The 25476-nt window shown below is 41.4% G+C and overlaps 1 protein-coding gene across 1 annotated transcript; it reads right to left on the bottom strand.

Annotated features, from left to right (window-relative positions):
- Positions 1-10930: 10930 nt before the first annotated feature.
- Positions 10931-25045, bottom strand: postnb (periostin, osteoblast specific factor b). Its single transcript, XM_035154428.2, has 21 exons — positions 24876-25045; positions 24296-24394; positions 20453-20517; positions 20064-20221; positions 19825-19989; positions 19587-19733; positions 18837-18978; positions 17757-17969; positions 16875-17009; positions 16102-16250; positions 15815-15951; positions 15496-15626; positions 15276-15406; positions 14927-15029; positions 14750-14817; positions 13992-14037; positions 13837-13866; positions 13238-13390; positions 13109-13147; positions 12920-12970; positions 10931-11560 (listed from the first exon to the last, which is right to left on the bottom strand). The coding sequence occupies exons 1-21, from the start codon at positions 24992-24994 to the stop codon at positions 11538-11540; spliced, it is 2304 nt and encodes a 767-aa protein (XP_035010319.1). The 5' UTR covers positions 24995-25045; the 3' UTR covers positions 10931-11537.
- Between the last annotated feature and the right edge of the window lie 431 nt (positions 25046-25476).

The raw sequence follows: 25476 nt of genomic DNA, 5'->3' as shown, positions 1-25476 counted from the left end.
CACGTTAGATCAGAGTTCAAGGCGTGTGCACACGAGCAGGCCTGTGTGACAATTACAATCAGCATGGCAGTAAATCACCGTCCAAGATGCATCTTAGATAAGTGAGGTGAGCAAACTCAAAGTGTCCAGACTGTGTGGACTAAATAAATCAGTTCAGTGAGGAATCTTGTATCCAGCAGTTAAACGTTTGCTAATTCACATATTTCTGGGGATGTTTAACAGCAGATGATCGTACCAGACACAAATTATCGATCAAAGCATTGAGGTCTGGAAATACGTCTGAGGGGGAGTTTTAAAAACTCTTCCTGCTGTTTGAACTCATCACACAAGAGGGAAATATGAATTTAGTTTTCTTTTGTAAAATACTGTTGCATCACATGAACATTTCAAAATAGCTTGAGCATCATTTGAAGGTTTATCGGTCTTCATTGATCATTGCATCATCAAAAGTATATATATATACATTTTCCTATAATCTAGCTGGATCTTCTCTTCGGAGACTCTGTCTTAACCTCCTGAGACCCTGCCCCCCTCACAGTAGGACATACACATGTTGGGTTTCCTGCTCATTATACCTCATTTTACTTCACTCAGACCTGTTGAGCTCATTTGCAGACAGAGTTTTGTGTCATCTGGTGGCAGCAAAAGCACATTACACTAATTGGTTTGAAAACAAGATGGCAGCCTGACACAAAAGTGGACAAGGTACAAAAACCTCATCAAATGTTATGGTTGGAACTTGTTAATTTATGCTTGAAGATATTTGTAGTTTGATGTAGATCCAAGTTAGGATGCTGCTAGTTTCTAATAAATCATTTTAGGACATTGGGACTTATACCTAACAAGAAGCTCAGGGCTCAGGACTTTAATTCAAAATGAACTTTTTTGAGTTTGAGCTATGGATGAAAACATGGATAACTAGAGTGGTGCGCTCAGTAGATTGCATTCCTCTGCCAAGGCCCGACATTTCTTCTGTGAAACCACATTTAGATGAATTGGATCCAGATTTTTATCGTGGATCTGCAGCCAATTGCACGAATCTTTGAAATATTAAGCAAAATGTTGAAAAATTATCTTATCTTACAATGTTAAAGAAAGTGAAAGAGAAATCCTGTATCTGGCCGTTTATCTGGATCCACTCCAAAGCGTGACGGCTTCTCTCTCGGGTCATACCCCACCCCTCCACAAGATATCATAGAAATCGGTTCAGTAGTTTTTCTAATCCTGCTAATTTACAAACAGATGAACAGTGATGAGGAGTATAGGTCAGTTAAGGTATGTGGCCTCGATTAAACCTGGATTTCACAATAAAAAAAAGTTATGCTGCACATGATAAAACCTGCCTCTTACATTTATGTGCTTTCCTCCCAGAGAAAATAAAATTTATTGGAACTTCTTATAAAAAGACTATAGTTAATGATCCCATTTCTTCGCTTTCTGAAATATTATAACTTTGGACTTTATCTACATGTAGTGATGAGGAAAACGTACTGAGCCAAATCTCCTACCATCATACTACCACTGGCCAGACAGAGAGGAAACGGCAGAGTGGAAAATCTGGAGCACGAATACACAGGGAATCCCATCTACGTGGCTCATGGCTCCCACAAGCCCCCCACACACACACACTCCTGTGAGCAGCAGCACTAACCAAACTTGTATGGAAGCCTATAATGAACAATGATTACACTGTGAATCTGTGCGCTAATGGCACATGTGGTTGATAGTTCTCATCCCCCCCGAGGTAACATAATTCAGAGTTTCCTCTGCTCCGTGCTGTACATTTGCTCATAAATCCATTCTGATGCATTGTCATGGCGAAAAAACACTGAGTACTCGAATTCCGCAGAAAGTAAGTAATCGCAAGGGACATGTATTTTACAACTGATTTAATAATTGAGTACATTTAATAACTTTACGTAAAAAAAGCACTCTAGCTTCTATAAAGAGAGAAGGGACTCACCAACTGCAGAACAAGAATGGTCAGAATGGAGGGAGGAGAGGGCGAGATATCTCAACTCTAGTCCCCATTGGCTCCGAGCGTGCAGAATTCATCATTTGGAATAATTTGAAAATGATAGTCTTTTGTTGGAGCCTGTTGGTTCCACTGCGCTGGTTTGTCCAGACACAAAATCTTGGCTTTGTGATGAGGATCTGCAGCCTCCCAACTGAAATCACCCTGCAGTCATCGTCTCTCAGGTTATTATCGAGAGTCGGGCCGGAATCCAGGGATATTAAATGTTTACTGGAGGATTCTGAAACCTCAACATCTACATCCAGGGCCAACTCTCAGTGCCAGTGCAGGGAATTATTAGGCCGCATGCATAGGCAGGCAGAAAGTGAGGATGTGGAGGTGTGATGGACAAATAGACTTTCAGGGCCTGGTCGACAGTTTACTTCCTATCTGTGCTTCCTGCAGGGAGGAAAATGGCTTCGAGTGGAGTTCAAAATTTTGTTTCCATCCTGTGCATTACAACTGCCCTGGTATTGTAGTTGCCTAACACCTGTAACATCTTGAATCATAATTTTGTTGTTATTGACTGTAACCATGGTCTTTCTGTTACCTCAGCAACACATTTGTTGCCATTACAGAATTGTTAACCACTGGCATTGAACCTATGAGTTGCATCACTGACAAATAACCACACAAAATTTGGATTGACTACAGACTTGAACACTACGCCGCGTGTCCTCCCTTGGAACAGTCGGAAACATCTGGGTTGTTTTGGTTTTTTATTTTTTTCACCGGGTCGAGAAATGAAAATATAGTACGAAGCCAAACCTGTGCAGGGTCTGTTCGGTATGAAGTCCAATTAAAGCTGCTCAAGTTGCTCTTATAATATTAAATATTCTCCGAGCTGTCAGTTAAGCCAAAGGTGCTCAAGTAAATACAGTAAAAATAAAGTGCCATGAGACCACTGTCTGATATATGTGTGCAGTATAAGAGCACAGTGGTCCAGAGACTCTCCTAGACTTTCTGGACTCCTTCTTGTTCAAGTGACCACGTGGCTCTTGGAAACACTTCGGGTTGAACTGGAGAACATTTCCAAACGGTGGATTATGTTTCTGGATGAAAAAGAAAGGTAAAAACAGGGTCATATCTTTGTAGAAGTGACTTAAATAACAGTTCCATGTCTCCTTCTCACTGTTGCATGGTTCTGAAAGAGTTAAAATCCTCATGGTGTCATGCAAGCTGTCCTGCAAGCCAGGGCTTATAAGGAAGGCATCTATCAGTGTTGGGGTTGGCTCGGCTTGTGAAGGGTGTTGAACCTGAAGGCAATTTGCAATTGCTTTAAACAAGAATAATTGCTAATTGTCCTTTCAACAGCACGCAGGAGCTGTTGACTGCGGAGCCATAATTCAAAAAGAAAAGTCACCAAGTCAATTGTACGACTGCACATTTTGATTTAAAGGTAAAAAAAAAGAAAAAGACAAAACAAGATTGATGTTGTGTCGGGTGGTGATGTGGTTGCACTGTTCTCACATTTATCAAAACTAAGAGGATAATCCAGATCCTGGATCCCAGTGCTCCGACTATCACAGGAACTTTATGTCTTTTCCATCAAAAATTGAACATTAACATATTTTTTTCCGATCCACCTGCCGGTGTTGGACAATCTGTTTGGGAAGCTGTTGATCTCTCTTGTGCTTTGACCGAGCCATGGAATTTGGGAAAAACACAGGACTGCAGCTGCTGGTGGTCCAACTGCCTGTAACGTGGTACTTCTTGGTAATCGTATTAGTTCAGTTGCTGAGATACCAAATGCTCAGCTCAGTGGTGAGCTTTGAGTATTTAGATGGGCCATCATACGACAGGAAACCTCAATGTGACATCTTCAACAGGAATCTAACAGAGCGCAGCCGAGAGTTGGAAAGTACAGATTTGGGGGGAAAAAGTGAATTATCTGTGGATGAAAGGCTCAGATTCAGGAAAGACATATAATTACCACAAATGTCTCTGAAGGTTAGAAGAGAAGCTGTCGAAAAGCACACGATCTCTCTTACATTTCTATGGAAACTCCGAAAACACCGAAAAGACAAATGATGTCATATTTTCATGTTGTGCAATTCACTGCAAGTCACTGCGTGTTCGGTATAGATCTGTGGTTTCCAGCTATTTTGTTGGAAAAAAAACAAAAAACACAAATCATGTCTCGCACACAGATTATAGTAATTTAATAAAATTTATATTGCAGGCTATAAAAACACATGAACATTAACTATAAATAACAAAAAACGTTGACGATGAATTAGCCTCCGAGGTCAACAGCCAATACTTGGGGCTTCCACTGAAGTCGGCGGATATCCCGGCCAAGACCGCGTTCCCTTCCCCGTACACCGGTTACTGTCCGAGGAGTCGAACGTTTCTCAACACACAACTACAAATAACGATGCTTTTTGTAGTTGTTTAGCTCCAGACGTCTTTTTTTGGCTAATCTCTATTCACAGCTCTCTGCACATGAATGCAGGTAAATTAAAAAGATGATAGCCGATGCAATGTGATCAATGTCTCTTTTCTCTGCATATTCACATCTGATAAGACCGCATCAAACCGGTGTTCGGACTGGACCTCTGAACGGCTGTTCATTTACTATTAGGCTACGTCACAGCAGCCATACTTAAGTGATTTAGACTGAACTTTAATCCAGCAGCAGGAACAGGTCCAGGCGTAGCTTGTTCTTGAAATAGTATCTAGAGTTATTGCTTCCGTGTGGCAACATTCCCGTGAATTCCTCATTCGTTACAGACACTGATGTGACCTGATCTCCATGGAGCACTTGAGAATACGAGGGTTAGGGAGCCGCGCAGGCTGCTGTGGATATTTAGTGTTTTTTTGGGGGGTGGGGATTGTTTCATATTTATTTCAAAGCCCTTCAAAAGGAAGATACTGAGATTTATGGAGGGATAAAGTTATCATATTTATTTGTCAGAATCAAGAAATAATGTGACCCATGTGTTTTTTTTATTGCTCTGTATCGTAATTATCTTCACTGGAGCCAAATGATCGGTATTTTGGAGCTGCATCAAGTAATATATAACAGAAGAATATTTTATCCATATGAAGGCAACGCTGTTAAAACTGAAGAGATATGGATTTATTTAGTGCCCAAACGTGGGAAAAAGACCATCTGCAGCTATTCCTGTGATGGAAAATCTCAGAAGTCTGGTTTTGTATCAATAAAACTCATTCTTTTTACTTCAGACCATAGAAACTGGGCATTAAATATTGCTTGAATAAGTTTCTTATGTGGAAAATACATTATTTTTCCCCCCCAAGTTCACTTTGTTTTTATGCAATTAAGCAAGTTTTGGCTCATAGAAAAGTTGATTCTTCCCAGTTATCGTCTCCCATCGCTATTTGCTGCATTTCATATTTTTTTTATCTACCACTGGACTGTGCCAAGCTGGGAATTGTTAAACTCCACAAATACTTAAATTACAGCTCAGAGAAAAAGATGAGGCGGGGAAAGCGAATCATGTTGTGAATCAAAGTTTCACTTTCGGGTACATTTTGAAAGATTCAAGTTCAGGATGAACTGTCAGAGCTGTAAACCTTCATATCCTCAGCTTAGTGGCTAAACTGAAGGCTTTCATCATCTTTACTGCTGTGCTTTGCTCCAGTTGGTGAAATAGTGGAAACAAAAATCAGCCTTTTACACCAGTAACATGGCATCAAGCAAAGCAACATCGCAATAAATTTGATGGATGGGATAAAAAAAAAAGATGACGCCACTTCTTGCTTTACATAGGCTGGTGTAAATTTGCAGCAGGTTTTTGCAAACAATGGTATCAAGGATTTTAACAAAAGGCTGTTGTGAAACAGCCGAAGTATCTCAGCCATGATTGTGAAGAACATTGAAAAGTGTTGGGGTTTTTTTTATTGTGTAAAAGATCAGTTTTGCCAACTCTCTGCAAAGTTCATGGGCGGCTGTGGTTCGGGAGGTAGAGCGGGTCATCCACTAACCAAACAATCTGATTGAAATGTCCTCGGGTAAGACACCTGACCCTGACAGGTAAAGACATGTGAGCTGTGTCAGTTCAGGGGCTGCATCCTTCAGAGGCTGCATTTAAAGACCGGTTGCATCACAGCGGCGCGAGTGGCTGTCCCATTTTGACGGCTTCTTTAAATACGGCTGAGAAATGCATCCTTTCCCAGGATTCAAACAAGAGATAAAGACGGCGGCAAGCGACGAGACCAAAACCTCCATTTCTTACATTTTCAAATGTGAGCATCAGGCTTCAACTCAACCAAACAGCTAACGGTATGGGCTACGTGTTAAAAAGCAAACATTGACATATCAACTTTTAAACAGATGTGTTGAATTTAGCTTCTTATATTTTCTCCTGGTTCATTACCTTAAGTGAACTCTTCATGGAGAACTATCAGCAGCGATGGAGACAGACGTTGGCAGGTGCTCACTAAAAAATGTACTTGAAATCTTCTCCTTTTAGAATGAAATCAAACAGGAGTCGATAGGATTTCACTGCATCTTTTTCTAATGCATCATCTGAGCAGCTCAAATCTTACGTAACGTCTCGGGCTTCACGGGTGGAAATAGTTGAACAAAATTTAAAGTCTGTAAGTTTTGGATGTAGCTCTGAGATGAGACATGTCTGACAGAGCCAGCTTTATTATGACTGATAATCAGTATTTTTAGTTGGCTAATGAAAGACATATGTGAGTGGAAATGCATAAAACATATATTTCAAGAAAGCCACATTTTTAGCCACTAAAATAAAGGTTTTGGCAAAACAAATGAATTAATGATCTGATTTGAACATAAAGGAGGTTTTCTGTTATGCTCCATTTCTGTCACTCGCACATTCGTTCCTGGCCGAGGACGACAGCTTATGTAACGTTTGAACCCAATTCTTATACGACACATTGCACAGGGATGGAAAACTACAATGGGTGGACTGTGTTATTTCTAATCACCAGGAGATGACATAATATCTAACATATTATGTATTTCATATCATTTTTTATTATTTATTATCTTTTAATTATTTTCAAATTTACATAATGGAATTAAAGCATTTAGTTTCTACTTTCACAAAGTTATATTTTTCCAGTTATTGCTTTTTACTGGAAATAGGTCATAGACTCTCAGGATCAATTTCCAGTTAACAGTGATCATTTGAGTCCCGTAACGTGGATCAGCTTTGGGACACAGCAGCTCACATCTGGAGCAGCTGCTCTCTGCTCTCCCATGACGAGCAGGGTAGACTTGAAGGACATGGTCTTAGTTAGTTTCATGACATAGCAGCTCACACACTTGCTGTGTGGTATCTGTCTGTTGAGGTCAAGAGGTTATACTATCGATCTGGCCAAGTATTCCAACTTCAGAAAAAAATCTCATTTTAAGACACCAGTTATATCAAAAGTAATCGCTTCGAATCTGATTAATGTTACATTTTAATATTTGGATAGTTTTTAAGTTTTACTCCTGAAAAAAACTATACTCTCAAATATACTCTTGTTAGCCTATATCAAACTTTTTGCCATGGAAATACAGAAAAAAATCACATCTCGAAAAACCCAAACTAATAATATTCAAAAGTCAAAAGTCATCACTTCACTGCCTGATTAACATTCTGTTTCTTTAAAGATTCTTTAAAACAACAACTTTCAACTCTTAATTAAATTAAATCAAACTCGTTGCCATGGAAATACCGAAAGAAATTGAATTTCAAGAAACCCCAAATATCAAAAGGCACCATTTGCAACCTGATGAATATTACTGTTAAGTTTCATGAAAAACCACATTGGTTCTTCTCTGGAAATGAAGCGGTTACAGACGGATAGACGGAGACACGGTTCACTCGATCAACCCTGCATTGTTTAAGTATTGAATTATCTTTGTAAAAATAAAATGTTAGTTTCAACGGTCAAACAGCTCATTTGAAAGCAAACCTGATAACAAGTGTAAATCACTTCCTCAGATTCACTTTGTGCTTGTAAATATCTGCTTGACTCTGTTTGTCAACCTGGAAACAACAACAACGACAATAAATCCACATGTTTTCACTGAAGTGAGACGGATAAGATCACGGATCCAAGTGGAATCTAATACTTGGTGTCTAATGAAAGGTAAAACATCACTGGGGATTGGTGAGGGGCTGACAAGTTTTTGACAGGTTTTTGCTGCCTGAGGTGAGGAGTTATGGTTCTGCAGTCATGTAAGGTAGCAAAGCACTTCACTGTCACTCAGAGCTCGGCAGGACGCTGCCGCTCCGCGTTGGCTTCAGTGCGAGAACACTTCACATTGCTCAACTGTTTACTGCTTAACATGATGTGCAGTTATCCTCCACCGTCTTCTGTGCATAAGGACAGATTCAATTTTTTATTATGGCCAAGTCTATACATGATGGCACTGCACCGGAGACTCATCCAGGCCTGAGCTGGAGCCGAAGGTGCCAGGAACATGTCAGCCCCTGTGGAGGCAATGTTGCATCCAGATGACGAGTTGCTTTCACACAGCTGCATCCAAAGCCCTTCCAGAGCCAGATGTGTCTTCTGGTATGCTTGATTGATGTGGACTAATTAAAAACAGACCAAGACGCTCCATGAACTCCTACATTTGTAGGTCAGATGAGGTATACTTGTATTTCTACATGGAGAACATCATACTATCTGTCATAATACATATGTAAACCTGCTGCATGTTGCAGTTTCATCAGATACTTCAAATCTTCATTTGTATCAAAGACGCCTGACAAATCAATATGACACTAAAGCTCCTATAACCAATACTAATGTCCAAATATTAGAAACTTAGTCCTTCATAGTGAGTTAATTATTGCATATTTAATTGATTATTGAATTCTCAAATGCCTTTTCCTATTCGGTGTGTGCAGAACGCAGAAATTAAGGTATTTTTGTTCTACAATTTCACGTGCAAATCTATGTTTCTTGCAGCAAGAACGCATTTTAATAAACTGTGATTCGTGCAAAAGCCACAGCTTATGCACCTTCAAAGAGTGAATTATTTCAAGCATATGAAAATCATTTCATTAAGACACTGTCTTATAAAATCAGAAACAACAACAGTGTATAATATAAGGGAACAGCCCATTCAGCTATAAAAGACTGATTTGATTTGACTGAAACATAACCATAGGAATTAACAATAAGAAAAACAAAGTGCTAATCGCGGTGGAAATTAAGCCATGAGACGTTTCTGGAAAGACAAAATTTAATTGTTCATAAAATGTCTGATATAAAAGTCGGTTATTTATGATGCTCTATCAAATTGAAAACAACAAGATAAGCTCAGATAAGGGGAAATGTCTCTCAGCAGTAAGAGGCTGTTTACGAATATCCCGCCCCGGTGGATTCACTTAAGGATAATCAGCCAAGCTGCATGTTGCTGATAGTGAGGAGCCGTGGACGCGGTCACGCCAGAAGCTGAAATCTGAGTCCGATGTGGGCGATATCAGCTGCCTCATAAAGGACTCGATAATTGATTGGGAGATCACGGCCGAAGACAGTGTGGAAAATCCAAAGCCACATGGAAAAGCAATAAGATCCAGCGGCAGATGTTTTTCTCAATTCTCAGACAGTGTTGTAAATGTATAAAATATTGCCGGCTGTGTGTCGCTGACTGCAGAAGACATTCACTCTCTCTGTGGAAAGATCTGCATGTTTCTGTAGAAGTGTGTGCGTTCTTACTGAAGGTAGATCTAATGCAACGCTGCCTAAACATAAGGATAAAATAAGATGTGAAAAATCAAACCAACAGGAGGAGAAATTCTTTATTCTTCTACTATTATTGGAGCATTAGATTCTCCGTCTACCTCCAAATTAAAAACAGACGTTTTAATATCATTAATATCTTCAGTCTGATAAAGAGCTCACACAACTTTCAATTGTAACATGACCTTAATTGCACATCAGGACAAAATAGCCACTAAATGCACCTATAAAGACAAACTGCAGACACGGTGACTTCCCTTCCTTCTGTGCACTGAACTGTTAAACAGCTGTTTTATATATCAGTAACATGAGGTGAACTGTATTAGTTTTTAATCAAGATGTAAGAACAACATGGCGCGCAGATTTAAAAGATACCGAGATGAGCAGCTTTTTATTATGAAGGTTATGTATTATATGTCAGTCATGGAGAAGGTCGGCCATGTGCATTTAACTTTTAGTCTGTACTGTGCAAAAGAAGACGTCACTGCAAAGCAAACATCCACATTTACTGAAACTGTCACAGATAATAGTATGGATCTGAATATATTATGAAAACGAGGGATTTAAGGCCTGTTACCTATTTTTCATATACATACAGAATATTGGTTGATAATCGTTAATGCTAAAGCAAGTTATTATTTTCAACAGTAAACAAATGCACCACATTAGTAATGACTACACTTCTTCAAGCAGTTGTGAACCAGCTGTCTGGCTCTATAAAGCCCATTACTACGTCTATTGTGAAATTACAGATAAAAAGTAAAAAAAAAATAGAAGCTTTTTTTGCATTTTACTATGTTTGTGTTTCTATGTTGGCAGTTGCTCGTATTTTTTTAACCTATCTAATTAGTCCAAGAGGTCGTAAATCGTAACGAGTTGCACTCATGAGCCAAATAACCGAGGAGCTGGGCCCGATTCAAACGTCTGTGCGCACAAGGTCGCAGAAACCTCAAAGGCAAATACTGGCTGCATTGTTACAAGCAGCAGCTTAGGTATGATTTATATTCCTCCAATAAACAACATAAGCCCATCTTTGTTCATCTCAGGCGAATAAAATTATATTGCTAAAGTAAAAATGAATTATTGATTTGTTCATGCAACTTTGTTCCTTTTCTACACTGTATCGTGTGGGTGAGTTTTTTTTTACCTAACCTAACATCACCTTACAGGGAAATTAGAAATGACTCAAAACAACAGTCTCTTCAAGATGCTGTTAAAAAAGAAATGGACATATTTATACCAAAGAAAGATTTTTTTATTGGGAGAAAACAGAACGGAGAAAACCTGCCGTTGTCCACATTGTACCGAATGTTACAAACTCACATGAATCTTAAAGCACCTTACAGCCAGAGAAAGTAAAAAACGCATCAACTATAGTCAAAACCAAACAAAACACAAATTTCAATCTCTATCATGCTGAGATTTGTAAATCTTCCCAAACAGCCAGTAAAAATCTTCCAGCTTCAACCTCCACCTCCAGCAAAGTCAAAGTCCTATAGTTTTGAATTGAAATGTTTGTGCTGCTCCCCTAATGGCTTATTAAAAGATTTTATTGCTACCCTGCCTTGCTCCGTCTTTAAACTCACGCCAGAATGTTCGTTTGAACGCACAAACAAGACATTGCACACTCACATGAGATATACATTCAAAGCACCATTAACTTGTTTATGAGAATAGTTTTATTTTTGTCAGTTAGGCCTATACACCTTTTACAGTATATTTGAAATTATTGACATTTTACGTGTGTCCCCCCGCACTGAAACACAGCGTCTCCACCTCCTGGGCTTTGGAGTCTCACTTGGCCTTTTTTTACGAGGTCGACGTTTCCATCCGTCCACGCTCAATCCCTCCTCCTGTTGCCAGCTGGTGGAAAAAAGCGTGGAAACATAAATACACGTCAGTCAGCCAGCTCATGCGGAACATGAAATATGTTTTCAAGTTGAACATCTAGGCTCTGATCTCATCGCTCCCCCACCCCCCCACCACCACCACCACATGGAAGCAACCAAGCTCAGCACAACAGGGGAACGGGGAGCGTATAGACCCTGAGCCGAGAGGTGGACGCCTGGCGTAGCATTTCAGGTGAGCTTGGCAGCAAGAGAGTGAGCAGTTTGACATTTTGGAAAACCAGTAGAGAGTTAAATAAGGACACCAGTCCCTTCTGTTTGGTTAGGCCACAGCAGCACGAAGAGTGTACACAGACAAAAATGCAGCATCTTAATAAGCAAATAGAACCTTGTTTATCTGATCTGTGGAAAACCTGAAGTGTAAAATCTACACGTTGTGGTTTATTTAGGGATTACCGATTTTTGTTGATGTTACAGGTTCCAGATTAGCTTCCAACGCCAAGGTGTTTTCATCTGTTTGCCTGTTTGTTAGCAAGCAAACTACTTGTGGCACAACCCAAGGAAGAACCCAGTAAATTCTGGTGTGGATCCGAATCAGGGGGTGGATCCAGGATTTCAATTTCCTTGATTTCTTGAGGAATAATTTAGAGGACTGGCTTGGTGGAGTCCTTTTCTCTACTGAGTGCCATTCTAGTTATAAAGGTGGTTCTTATCCAAAAGTTATCCAGATTCCAAATACAAAAAGAATTGTGGCTTATTAATAAATATATAGTCGTAAAAAGCAAATGTAGGTTATAATTATATCATGTCCAAAAGGTTGATAAAACATAAGGTTCAAGGGGCCATAGTTTCCAGCGCCTCTCTCTCTCTCTCTCTCTCTCTCTCTCTCTCTCTCTCTCTCGGTCTGATCGAGGGTAAACAAACAAACAAATCCTTGTATAAATATGTGGACACACACACACACAGATAAACACAAATTCCTGCGAGCTGCAGCGGATCACAGAGCGTTAGCCTTCATGCAGAGTTGAGGTATGGGAGACGCTCCTGATGCGGCAGGTCCGTCAACTCATTCCTGCTTGTTACCGACACTTAGGGAAATGCACCGATGGCCGACGCCGCCCATAGGGCTGCAGGGACGAGAGTACAGGCCTGGGCCATGTAAGCAGCAGACTCGAGTTGACTGCCTGAGCTATCTCACATGCCTCACTGCATTTACTAAAAATGCAGGATTCTTGTTTTTTCTCCTCCTTTTTACCTATAACTCTCCTGTTGCCAGTTCTTCTTGAACCACTTTCTACAAAGTCAAACAAACAATATGAATCACAGATCATTTACGGATTGTTCCCTGAGGCGTTCCCAAACTGACGGAACTCACCTTGGATGGCTTGGGTAAGTCTTTCGCTGTCGGTTAATGAGAAGTCACCGCCTGAGGGGAAAAGAAAAGAATTATTTTCTACATTGTAAATGGTAATAGTAGATTGAACCACCAACCCTCCTTCCCACAAATCCAACCACATATAACACTGGAAATTTCTCTTTTCAAATCTCAGTTACTTTCACTGACCTTCTAGATCGATGTTGGTGGTGCTTGAGTACTGAGGGCCTGGAAACGACAGCAATCCATCAGTATTTACACTGAATCATTATTTTTTTAAAAGCCGCTGCCTCACTGATTCAGCTGAGACATATTTACCTGGGAGAACCCTGGTGACTTTGGTGACGGTCGAGTTACTCGCGATTACCCGTGTCACCTTGGTGACGGAGGGCTGGCTTCCGATGACCCTGGTGACCTTGGTGATGGAGGGCCTGCCTTCGATGACCCGCGTCACTTTGGTCACCTCGGGAACTTTAAAAGAACAAAAGGACGCGTTTCACTACACGGAGATTACAGGTAGCACAGCATTGCCCCTCGATACAGAGAATCCTCCTTTTGTTTGCGGGTAACAAAAACAAATGGACCTTTCACTGGATCGGAAAGGTTGCTATGACAGAAAATGTGATTCATAATCAAAGGATTTTTGCTTATTTGTATAAATTGTGTTTATTTTGTGTCCTTTTTCATATTTATTATCAAATTATTCTTTCCATTAGCTGAGAAGAAACGCTCTTCTCTCTCTGATTAACGCTACTTTGGATGTTGGTCCCCTTGCGTGTGCATATGTGCGTGAAATCATCAGGATTTACCAGCCTCCCTGATTTTTAACCATGCAACTGCTTCATTAACCAGATCGAATGTGTCCGACTGTGCTGATTAGGAATCACACGATGATGACACTCTCATCATTACTGTACCTTCCTGGATGACGTGAGTGATGATCCTCTCTGGTGACAACAGGAGATATAAAGCCATCAATGACAGTGAAGAATGTGACAAAAGAAAATATAATATATTGCAAGAAATAAAGTGAAAACAAAAAAATTATAAACTCAGTTTTATTGTAACTTACTCATGAATGTGAGGGGAATCTCCTGATATCTGTATCCGGAAATGTACTGTAAACAAGAAAGGGGTAAACATAATTAATAGAGAACCTAGAAATTAATTGCAAACAACAAACTGTAGATCCACTTCACCGTGACACCCTTGATTAAAACCACGAGATCGACTCTCCACAAAAGCTGCTTTCAGACATGACCTCCAGAAAATGTCTGTAAAAATTGGGTCGGGACATTTTCTGGAGTTTGCATTCCACGCATTAGGCACAGCTGGAGATCAGGTCAGAACAGAAAAATGTCCGGAACATTCAGGCCAGAGGTTTCATCTGGGCAGAGACGTGCAGGAGGACATGACATTTAAAGTCGTCTGCAGAAAGCCCAGTGTTTGTGTTCACACTACACCGACACCAGCTTATTGCCAAAAGCTCCTGAAGCTCGTCTTTCCAAGTTGACATCTTCGTCTGCGTCTTCTACGACACCTCTTTTCCATCTTGGGATATTTGTATTCTTTCAGTTTCGTGTCTGTGGCAAGTTAGAAAAGTCATTGCTATGAAATTTGCAGACCTTTTCCTGCTGTATTCTCACATGGGTTCATCTTACAGTGAGAAAAGTTCTGGAAAAAAGTCTCCCTGGACAATTCCAGGGAAATATCCTGACTTCAGTGCATCTCTGAAAGCAGCTGTAGATTATTTAGATAAAAAAAACAACAACCCTGTCTTTAATAAGTCTCTCAGCCTTTATAACAACAATTTATCTTTTTGTACAACACCTTGATTTGCATGTAAGTGACGAGCCTCTTCAACAGCATGAGGAAATCCTGGCTTCCAACTGGGATATCTGGAAAAAGAAAGCACAGGGCGTTAACCTCAGACACAGCACAGCGCATCTCCTGTTTACAAAAGAAAGGGGGGGGATATTAAGAAAGTCGAACGCGGGAAAGTTTTACCTCCGGGATACAAAACTTGGTTGACGAAGTGGACGACTCCGTTTGTAGCCATGATATCAGACTTGGGGACTTGGACAGAATTCACAAGCATGCTGTTGTTTGCCTGCGGGGCGACAGTTATATAAAACAATAAAACAATTACAGACAAGTACGCCACAAAATGAGGGGGCTTGAACGAACCTGTATAAATATGAGTTACGCTTCATGGTAAATAATGTAGTCATCAGCTTGAGAGTTTCAGAAGTGGGGAAGAGATTTTATCAGATGAGGACTATAAAAAAATAATTTACCAGTATAATAAAATTACAGCTTTTATACCTTTAGAAGTGTGGTGGCGGTAAATACTTACAAACATCAATCTGAGGTTACTGCCCTGGAGGGACCTGAGGAGGTTCGTCACCCCGGTCTCCAAACCGCCGCCGATGAAGACACCGTTGCTGATGTGGTACAGAAGGATGGTTCTGAGAGCGTTCACGTCGTCTGAAATTAAAAACAGCAAACTGTGATTTTTTTTTCCCACTGGGAACTTGGAACACATTAAAGGGACAAAGGGAGTGCGGGAGACCAACCCTTCAACAGGGACATATCCCTCTCGCTCAGACTAGCGAAGGCCTCATCGCTCGGGGCAAACAGAGTAAAGTCTCCCTCCTGTCTCAGCAGGTCGGTCAAGCCGGCAGTTTCCATGAGAGACAAAAAGATCCTGCGGCACGGAGAAGAAAACAGTAACTCAGCTGTTGCAAGAAAAAAACACCCGAGGGGCTGACATCCTGCAACAACAGCACTTTCTCAGTTCCCCTGCATGCGTGCCATGTGGGTTCAATGAAAAGATATAGAAAAAACACGGTCTGGGGTACGAGGCTGCAATTCAATACGTCGCTGTGCACGTACTTGAACCCTCCTTTTTCTCTCAGAATCTCAAACATGTTCTTTTCCGCCGGCTTCAACAGAATCCTCATGAGATGAAGGGCCCCGTTGCTTCCTTCCTTGCTTCCCCTGATCAGACAGGAATTCTCAATGCACACAGCCTGCAGAAATAATCCATGAGTTAAAGGCAACAGGGATTGATGTCATGTCTAAGACGGGAGGATTGATGGTCAAATGACAGTGATAATGCATGTAGTGTGTGTGTGTGTGTGTTGGCAGCCAGCCACAGATTTCCAGAGAAGAGGACGCACCGTGCGATAGACGAAGACTCGCAGGAGTTTCCCCCCGATGGTCTCCAGCCGCTGGCCGTTGTACAGCTGTCCCAGAACGATCTTCTGCTTCAGGATGTGACTCTCCAGAATAATCTTGAGCAGCCTCTGGTCCATGGACATCACTTCATCTGCAGAGGAAAGGGACGGGTTTATATTTGCCCTTGTACCACCAACATTGTACGTTTTGACATCAAACTCCTCAGCAAGATAAATTTGACATATGTTCCTATTCCTGTTATTTTGGCCGAAGTATCCCAGGAGCAGCATCCACATTTCCACCTGTTTGCAAACATCTGCTATCAGAGGCTTGATTTACTGCACATTTCTGTAGATGGACCGTGTACAATAACCTACAAATCCTGTCTCATGATTTGTAGGATACCATACATCGAGGATTTTACGGTTCCAATGCATGGTTGTTAAATCCAGCTGTTGCCTCCTCGTGCATTCCTCACACCCAGAGAACCAAACGTTGAGAGAGATAAAAAGTATTCTGCCTCGATTAAATGCACATTACATTGCTGTTGCAGGAACAAAACAACACTCCCATTTAATTGAAGTCCAGGACTGTTCTCTGGGGAGTGGGTATTTGGTTTGACAGGCCATGAAAGCTCGTGCAGTAAATCCATAACTTCCCTGCAGTTCCAGGTATGAACATATCTATTCACATGTGAGCACGTAATTACAAGCAGAAAATCTTCCCCTTTTTTTCCCCAGACTGGCTCCTGGCCTCCGGCTTCTGGTTCACTCACCAGTGAAGGCAGCGTTGAGAGGAGCCAGCAGCGTGTACTCAGCGTCAGGTCTCATGGCGGCGGACAGGCCCAGCTCTGACACCATATCCCCGAAGGTCGACTGGGAACTTCCCACCAGCTCCATCACCTGCTTGGCTTAAAGTTCACAAGGAGATTTGCACTATTAAATGATGGATTACAGGAAAACATCAAACACAATTATGTTCGCGGTAAACCAGGAGCAATTAGGGCAATTTCACACCTGAAAGTCTGAAACATGGTTCCTATCTTTGTTGCATTTGATCCGGTTTCGGTTCCGCATTGCAATTTAGGGAGCGGACTTAAGAAATGTGTGAGACATACGTACTTCGTGGTCATCACCTATGTGGCTTGCATCTACCTGTACTGGACATTGATTGGTTTGTAGACGGGCGTGCGTCTGTTGTCGCCGCAATTTAAATTCACTGTTTTGAATTAGGTGCCTAGAAAAAAAATTGTGTTCTGTTTGACTGGAGAAAATGAATGAATCAGTTAATTTCGTTGCCACTGTTGTATTATTATGTTATTACTATTATTATGTCATCAAAGACGAAGACTTCAAGAAATCCTGCGAGACACTTCCACTTCTTTTTCTTCTTCTATTGTTTAATAATTTATTAACTTCCTGCAATTGGTCCAAAAGTCCAAACTATATGAAACAGTGTTTTCACACTGCAAACGAACTGCACGACGCTTCAGTTCAATCTGGACCGAAACAACCTTTTTTCGACGGACATCATTCTGGTCCGTTGTCCCGCTCTTTGGTCTGAGGAACCTTATACGCCTCTTATAAAGTCTGAAGGTCCAGATCAAACAAGGAAGATGTGAAAGCCCTTTGAATCTGAAGAAAGAGGAGATGGAAACCTGAGTCTGGCATGAGCACTTTGTCGATGAGGTGGATGACACCATTGGTGGTGACGATGTCCTTCTTGAGCACCATCTTGACGCCGTTGACAGTCAGACTTTCACCGTCACAGCCGATCTCGATGTTGTTGCCCTCCAGAGTCTCGTAGGAGCTGCCGGTCATGATGGCCTCAGAGCACTGCACGGAGTCCAGCAGGTGGAAGTTCAGAAGAGCTGAAAGAACGAGGCAGAGTTTTAAATGAATGTGCGGTTCAGGTGAACAGTAGTTTGATGTTTGGCTCAATGTAGGTCGGTTGCGCTGCACGGGCTGTTTTATGATCTTTCCCATGTTAGGCTACAGCTGAGGCTGTAACGTCCTGAGAACCTGAACATCCTTTGGATCCCTTGGGTCCTTGAGTGAGAAGACTCGTGATTTCTTCACAGCTCTGTTAAACTTTGTGTGAAACGTTCTGATCTCGGATCATACGGCAAACTGGGGGCTAATAAAAAATACTGTGTCGTGGCCAATTTGACCAGCTTGACCAATGAGGCAGCTGCTTCCCGCCGGTCAGTGTTCACGTAAAAACCAGCACAAGTTAAAAATGCTGAGATTCTGCAGTTTCTGGTTGTTTTCTCCTTCACTTTTTAATGTATTTCTTAAAGTTTTAACTTCTTCTAATTGATGACTGTAATGATACAGTTCTTGTGAATGTGGCCACTGTACATTGATATTGACTTGCTCTCAAAACATACAGTTATCCCTGAAGTGTTTAATAATGTGTTGCATTGTTTGACTTTCCGTCCACAAAGCATGACGCATTACTCGAAACTGTTATTTTTATTTCTCCTCAACACAGCTTTGTTATGCACAGTTTGCCAAAAGTGTGTAAGCTCCAGACCCATTGTGGTTTCATGTTTTTGTTCATTGAACATGAGAAAAGAAAAAAAAATGAAGTCTGGCAAACATGCCGCCAGCAAACGACTGCACTTCCTCCATATTCCTATTCGTCATTAAATATAAATATAGTCCTCGTTGACTACGGTTAATATAAACCCTCTGTTGCTGCTGCAGTGTTGTAAGTGGCCCCGAGTCAGGGTTACCTTGGATGGCCGGCTTGTCGCTCTGAAGTCTCTCCAGCACGTCGGTGCCGAGGCTCTCGAAGGCTTCGTTGGTGGGGGCAAAGAGAGTGTAATGTCCTGGCTGGCCCAGCTTCTCCAGCAGCCCGGCGCTATGAGCCACATCCTAGACAGTGATTTCATGGGCAGGGTTAAGTTCAGTGAAACATTTGCAGGATGTAGACAATACAACCCCGTTAAAAAGTGAATTTTAAAAGCACCTAAATCAACATCTGCAAACTTCTGCATGTGTTCCTCAGATGCTCCTGTAAAGGTTTGTTACCTCCAGCGAGGAGGTTTTTCATCCTCGTCTGTTTGTTGGTTTATTTGTGAGCTGGATTATGCAAAAACCACTAAACCGCTTTCCACAAAACTTGGTGGAGGGATGGGGCCTAGGCCTGGGGAGAACCGATTACATTTTTGTGCAGATTCGGATTAAGCGGTGGATCATTTATTTGTTACATTTTTAGGGGATAAAGCACAGATTTAAATTTCCCACTGTCTCTTAATATGTTTTTGGGTTTTCAGACGACCTCTTTTTCTCTTTTGTATTTATACCATAAGAACTAGGAGGTATGTGTTCTACTGAGTGTTCTTCAAGTTTCAGTGTGTCGTCATTACGGTCATTACTAAAGATGAAAATTAACTTTGGCACATTAATCGTTATGGTTACTCTTTTGCATTGGCAGTTACTTCAGAAACTTTCTCCTTGAGGTCCCCCCCGTGTTTACTCACGCTCAGAGTTGTCAGGTCGTCATCAACCTCGATGACGTCCTGAATGGTGTTTCCAACTGCGCTGATCACACGGTCGATGACGTGCACAACTCCGTTGGTGGCGACCTGGTTGGCGTAGATAAGCCTGGCGCAGTTCACCGTCACCACCTGCGCATAACGCACAATTTTTATTGCGTTAAAACCACCGAAAAGTGATGTGAGAAGAACTACGAAGGCACTGAATAATAATCCCACTCACCCCATTGGAGTAATGGTTAATAAGGAGACCGAGATCATTGTACATGGAGGGGACCATCAATCCATTCCTTAAATCTTTGGTTAAGAGGCGTTTGTTGACCATGTGGTAATGCAGCGCGTTGTACAGCTCAATGTTGATATTGCTGACCAGTGCACCCCTCACTGCCTGTTAGGTGAGAAAAAAACGAGATGTTAATACGTCACAGGAAGAGAGGTGCGGCTTTGGATTGGTTTTCTCACCTCATCCAATTTCTCCCAGGCGTCGTTGCTCGGGGCAAAGAGGGTGAAAGACCCAGGTCCCTCGATCTCGGGCCTCAGCTTCGAAATATCGGCGTAATTCTGGGTGGAGGTGGCTTTCACCTGACCCAAGGTGCCATACACATGGTCAATAGGAGCCACTGAGAAGGACATGAACAGTTAGTGTGAGTAGATGTCAGCCTGTCTTTCTGGAAATAGAGATAAGAAACATGTGCATTGAAAGACAGACTCTGCATGTGCTGACAATATGCTGCGGCATCCTCTACTAGTTTTATTTGGTCTGATTTCAAAAATAGCACACAGCTGCTCTACAGTTGGTGGGCATGTCCTCCTCTAACCTTCATACATCGACTGCACTTAACACAACGTACCTGCAGGGCAACCACGCTTGCCCTCCATCTTCGTGTACCCAGGGCAACACTCGTAAAGCACCGTCCTGCAGGAAAAAGAAAACAGATCATAAATGATGGGTATCGCCTCAAAGAAGATAGAAGAAATATGCATTTTCTACGGCTGCCCTGTTCTCAGCTGAATCATTATTTGGTCTATTCATCATTTCCAGATGTTGCTCATTATCTCTTTCATTGCTCAAACGGTCCATGTGATCCTGCAGCTTCAGCCAAGAACCTAATGGAAAGGGAGCCGTGAGGATTGCGCTGCCATTACAGTAGTGGGTCTGTGTTTCCCAGACCTCGTCTTTGAAGCTAAACAATTAGTTTGGACTCGACTTGACGTTTTGGTTAACCTCAGGAACATTTTATAATCTGCTCTTGAAAAGCTGCAGGATAATTAAAGTTGAGTTTTTAAGGAAATTTTGGTTGACACAAGGATAATTTAAAGGTTGTGACAGCGTGTATTAAAGAAACGGAGCAAATCGGCTTTTTTTTTTAAACAGACTTTTGAAAACAATTTAGATACGAATGAGAAAATATTCACTTGCTGCTTGAAATACATGAGAGGAGCAGCGTCTCTGCTCCACTTAAACACCACTGGACCCCGTAGTCTACAGGAAAGCAGTAAAATTCAGTGTGCAGCTGCCAGATATAAACATGCCTATACCCCTTCTGTCAGCAGGTTTGAACATGCTGGAACCATCGTATTGTTTCCAGCTCCTGACATTCGGCGATATACTTTTCACTTCAAATAACTAAAAGGTATGTAACAATAAAAAAAAAAAAAGACCCACAAGGCATAAAGAATACCATATATGTCCATATTAGGGATAAATAATACCACATGTGTCCTGAGTTGGCTGCATGGGAAGTTCATTACTGTCGACTGCCCCTGCCGCTATAGTTAAAGAACTCAAACTTGCGAAACGGCTTTTTCACCAGTTTTTCTTGCTCTGTGCGATTAAAATAATCATGTCTATAGTGTGAACATTATCGAGTCCTCACGTTTTACAACTTGTTCACTTTCTAATATGAGCCTGTGGGAGTGTATGGGTGCACTGGTTCTGCAATCAGTCGTCTACAAGAGGGAAGATTGATGCACGTTATCCAAGCTGTGTGGGATTTTCTACTTTTAGCAGTTTATCTTTATCAGGACTTTTCCTGCACACCAGGAATGTGCTGTAATTTGTGCCATTTGGGGTAACGACTGGACAATCGGGAATTTGTCAGGAAGCTTAAGGACAAATGATCTGATAAAAGTCGCTGCTACACTAGTAATAAGTTGCATTTGTGCAAAAATAAGGTGTCGACACAGATCCCCTAAAGCCCTTAAGTCCTGTAAGGTGAAAAGAAGAAAAGTCACCTTCAGGGGATCTGTCTGAGCCTAAACCGTTTGTGCATGAATATAATTGTTACTCACATAGTCACTGTCATGACTATTTGCACAAATCTACAAAGAGTAGAATTATAAAGGGTTGCTTGTAGCTTTCATCCACTGCTGATGTCCCAGACAGGGTTTGCACCATGGCTCCTGGTTCATGGCTAATTGAAACTCTCGCTGCTGCATCTGAATGGAAGCTGCACGGAGCTGGAGCGACTGGGATGAGATCACACGAGCCCCAATGGGGCAGCGTCAGCAGAAAAGCCGCGCTGCATTGCTTTCCCACACAAAGCCACTTGTGGCTGGCCCTGAAGCTGGAAACTTTTGACTTGTCAGCGTCTCCACGGAATAAACTGTTCCGCTGAGAATCGAGATAGGTATGTCAAACATAATATATGGCCTCTGTGGCTTCACTCCAATTCAACCAATCGCTAATGGGCAGTTTGGTTGGACGATATTTACTTGGCGACAGGGCTGCGATAGAAACAGAAATAATATTCTAGTTTTTTTGGATTAAACTCTCTGCTCCTGACGGACACTGTGCTCCTGTGGAAATGGTTGCCTGTGCAGGAAGCTTATTACGAGCCATAGTAACGTTTTTATTGTCAGGTAACCTCTCGCTAACCTTGAACATATAACAAAAAAGTCTGCGCTGCACAGAGGTTGGGGTTTTAAACGGCTCAACGAAACACAGGACTTACTCACAGGCGACTGTTGTTCATTTCCTGTGTGAAACCAGCCATCAGTAGGATTTTCTTTATGACCATGCCAGGACCTTAACAGTGTGTTTATTATAGTAACCACAATAACAAAGATCCTCTGACCTTAAGGAAGTTCTTATTTTAAGTACTTATTTCCCTAATTTCCCTTAAACTCAAGTATTTTCCTTGTTTAAATCCAGGGACTCAGTCACAACCTTAACCTCCGTTTTTTTACGTTCAATAAAAAGAGGTTATGTTTTCACCTCTGTCCTTTGTTCGTGAGCAAGATTACACAGAAATATCAGAACGGACTTCTACGAAACTTGGTGGAAGGATGAGGTTCGGGTTAAGAAACAACCCTTTAACTTTTGGTGTGGATCCAAGATTTATTATAATTCTTTGAATTACAAGATAGAGGTTTTTAAACTTTTTCATCAATTCCCTACAAAATAATTCATGGATCCTGATGAAAAGAATCTGGCTTGATTGGATTTAAGGGAGTGTTGGACAAATAGATGGAAGGATGTGTTGTCCTGTTTGCTCTAAAAACTATGGAGATGCTGATGTCAAACATTGCATGGAGAGATATTCTGCAACAGGCAAACCTTAAGTCAGCTCCAAGTTAAATGACATAATAATACATTTTGACTGAAAAATGATGATGAAATAAAACGGGAGGGTTTTGGGTGTTTTCTAGTTTGGGTTGAAGAAGCTGGAGAAGGAATCTGTTTCACAACAGCTTAATACTACAAAACGTATTCATGTAAGTTATCTTAACAATTTTAATATGCTTGCAAGTGGATTCTTTGTGTAACTATATGTGCATCTAAACTCAATTAAAGTAAAGTCCAATTTAAAAAACGAGATCAGTTTATTGGTAATTTACTAATCTAAGTGCATTTTCTTAACACATGAGAATATTCCTGCCTCCAGCGCAGCTCCGCTTTGAAAAAACATGATGTAACCCACAGTTGCTCAGGAGATCTTGCATCAGCATAATGTCTCGATGCATAAATCACTTTACTGTCTGAATTTCTACTTCTTGGCCCCGGCCGTGTTTTGATTGATTCCCTGGTCTCATGTCAGACTCCCGTTGAACCAGATAAAATTCCTCGGGCTGTTCAGGGAGCAGTGTGCTTTCGTCACAGATAACTTCATGCCCAGCCAGAGTGCTGGGCATGATTCTGACATAATGCAAACATAGAGGGCAAACTCAGTGTGTGTGTGTGTGTGTGTGTGTGTGTGAGAGAGAGAGACTGTAAAACAGGGATGGCTCAGAGCCATGTTAAAAACCCAAAAGTGCTGAGAGCGCTGGAACAATAGCAGGAAAAAAAATGAGGGGTTGTCTCGAATGATTGAGGTGAACGCTTTTCCATTCATGAACACAGAGCAGCCACATCACATCTTGGAGTCAGTGGTTCACCGCAGTGGCATCCAACAACACCCCGGGCTCATGAAACCCATGAAAACCCTGACTTACAGTTTATTGGAGCGAATGGGAATCGCCTTGAACACAAAGAGTTTAGGGCTGCATCTATAAATGTGTTTTTCATTTTATGCAATAGTTAAATTCAAAGTACAATAACAGATGTCTGCCTCTATGGAAACATTGAAGTTCCCATTGAATCCTTAAAGGAAAAGAAGAGGAGGCAGATACCGAAGGGAAATTAAACTTTTTCAAATACATTTTTAGTGAGTGCATTTGCGTGTAACACGTTGGAAACACGAAGCAACACTTACGCTTTCTTTCCACAGATGGCTTTTTGGTACCAATTACGACAAGTGCTGAAGTACTTCTTCTTGGTGCCCATGACTTGCTGGAGAGCGCAGACATTGGGTCTGGTGAGAGATGAAGGTGAAAAAGGGGACAAAGCATGAATCAGCAGGTAAATCACTTAAGTTCAGGTGCGATGGAAAGTTATTTATATGTAAAACTGTGTGAGTCCAACAGACTTTCTCGGGGGGGGGGAACAACAGACTGTGAATCATGATTTAGCAACTATCCCCTGCTGCTTGTCAAATGTGAATAATGACATCTCTGCCTGCTGGTTATGAGATTAGTTTGTCAGATGTGAATAAGGATTTAAATACATCTCTGCAGCTTTACCACTTTTCTCACTGAATATTTTCAATGATATATTTTTTAAAGAAACACCTGAAGTGAAACAAATATGACTAAATAATACAACATGTGCAGACTTAATATAAACACACTCATGCCCTTTAATCCTCAAAGTTCAATGCAACTGCTTGCAACTAAAAATAACCACACAGGTGTAGAAAGAAAAATACTTCAAATAAATACTCCTGATGAGCTTACCCCTCTTTTCTCGCCCTGATGCGACTGTGGTAGACTATCTTGTCATAAGCCGAGGAGTCAGCCTGGTCCAAGGTCGACAGCACAAAGAGTGCAAAGGCAGCCACGAAAAGGAGCTTCATCCTGGATTTGTCAGCTAGCCCCTCCAGACCCAGAGTAACGGCTGCAGCCTCAGAGTGGGAGTTTATATAGCAACAGTCTCTCCCTCCACTCAAGGAGGATGGCAGGGTTTAATGGATGCAGGGACCACCCAGGTCCTCCCAAAACTACATTTCTACCCAGAAATGATTCATCACTTGTGTGCAATGAATTGTGAGTCTGTAAATCTTAATATGTGGTGCATTATCTTATATATTTAATTATTTACACCTTTAAAAAGTGGGGCCACAATAACATTTACAGAATGTTTTGTCTTTTATGCAGATTATATCAGCAGAGATTGGTGCATTTCTCACAAAACATGTTTGGTTTTAATATTTTCTGTAGAAATGTAAAAATCCATATTGCAACTTTAGCACAAAGACAATGCAACTTGTTTCCCCTGAGATATACATGGAAAGCAAGTAAAACATGTTTGTAGTGCACATTTAGTTTTAAAAACTCA

This window comes from Hippoglossus stenolepis, chromosome 4 (assembly GCF_022539355.2).
Source record: "Hippoglossus stenolepis isolate QCI-W04-F060 chromosome 4, HSTE1.2, whole genome shotgun sequence".
In the NCBI taxonomy this organism is placed as follows: domain Eukaryota; kingdom Metazoa; phylum Chordata; class Actinopteri; order Pleuronectiformes; family Pleuronectidae; genus Hippoglossus; species Hippoglossus stenolepis.
This window is presented reverse-complemented; position numbering and strand designations above follow the sequence as displayed.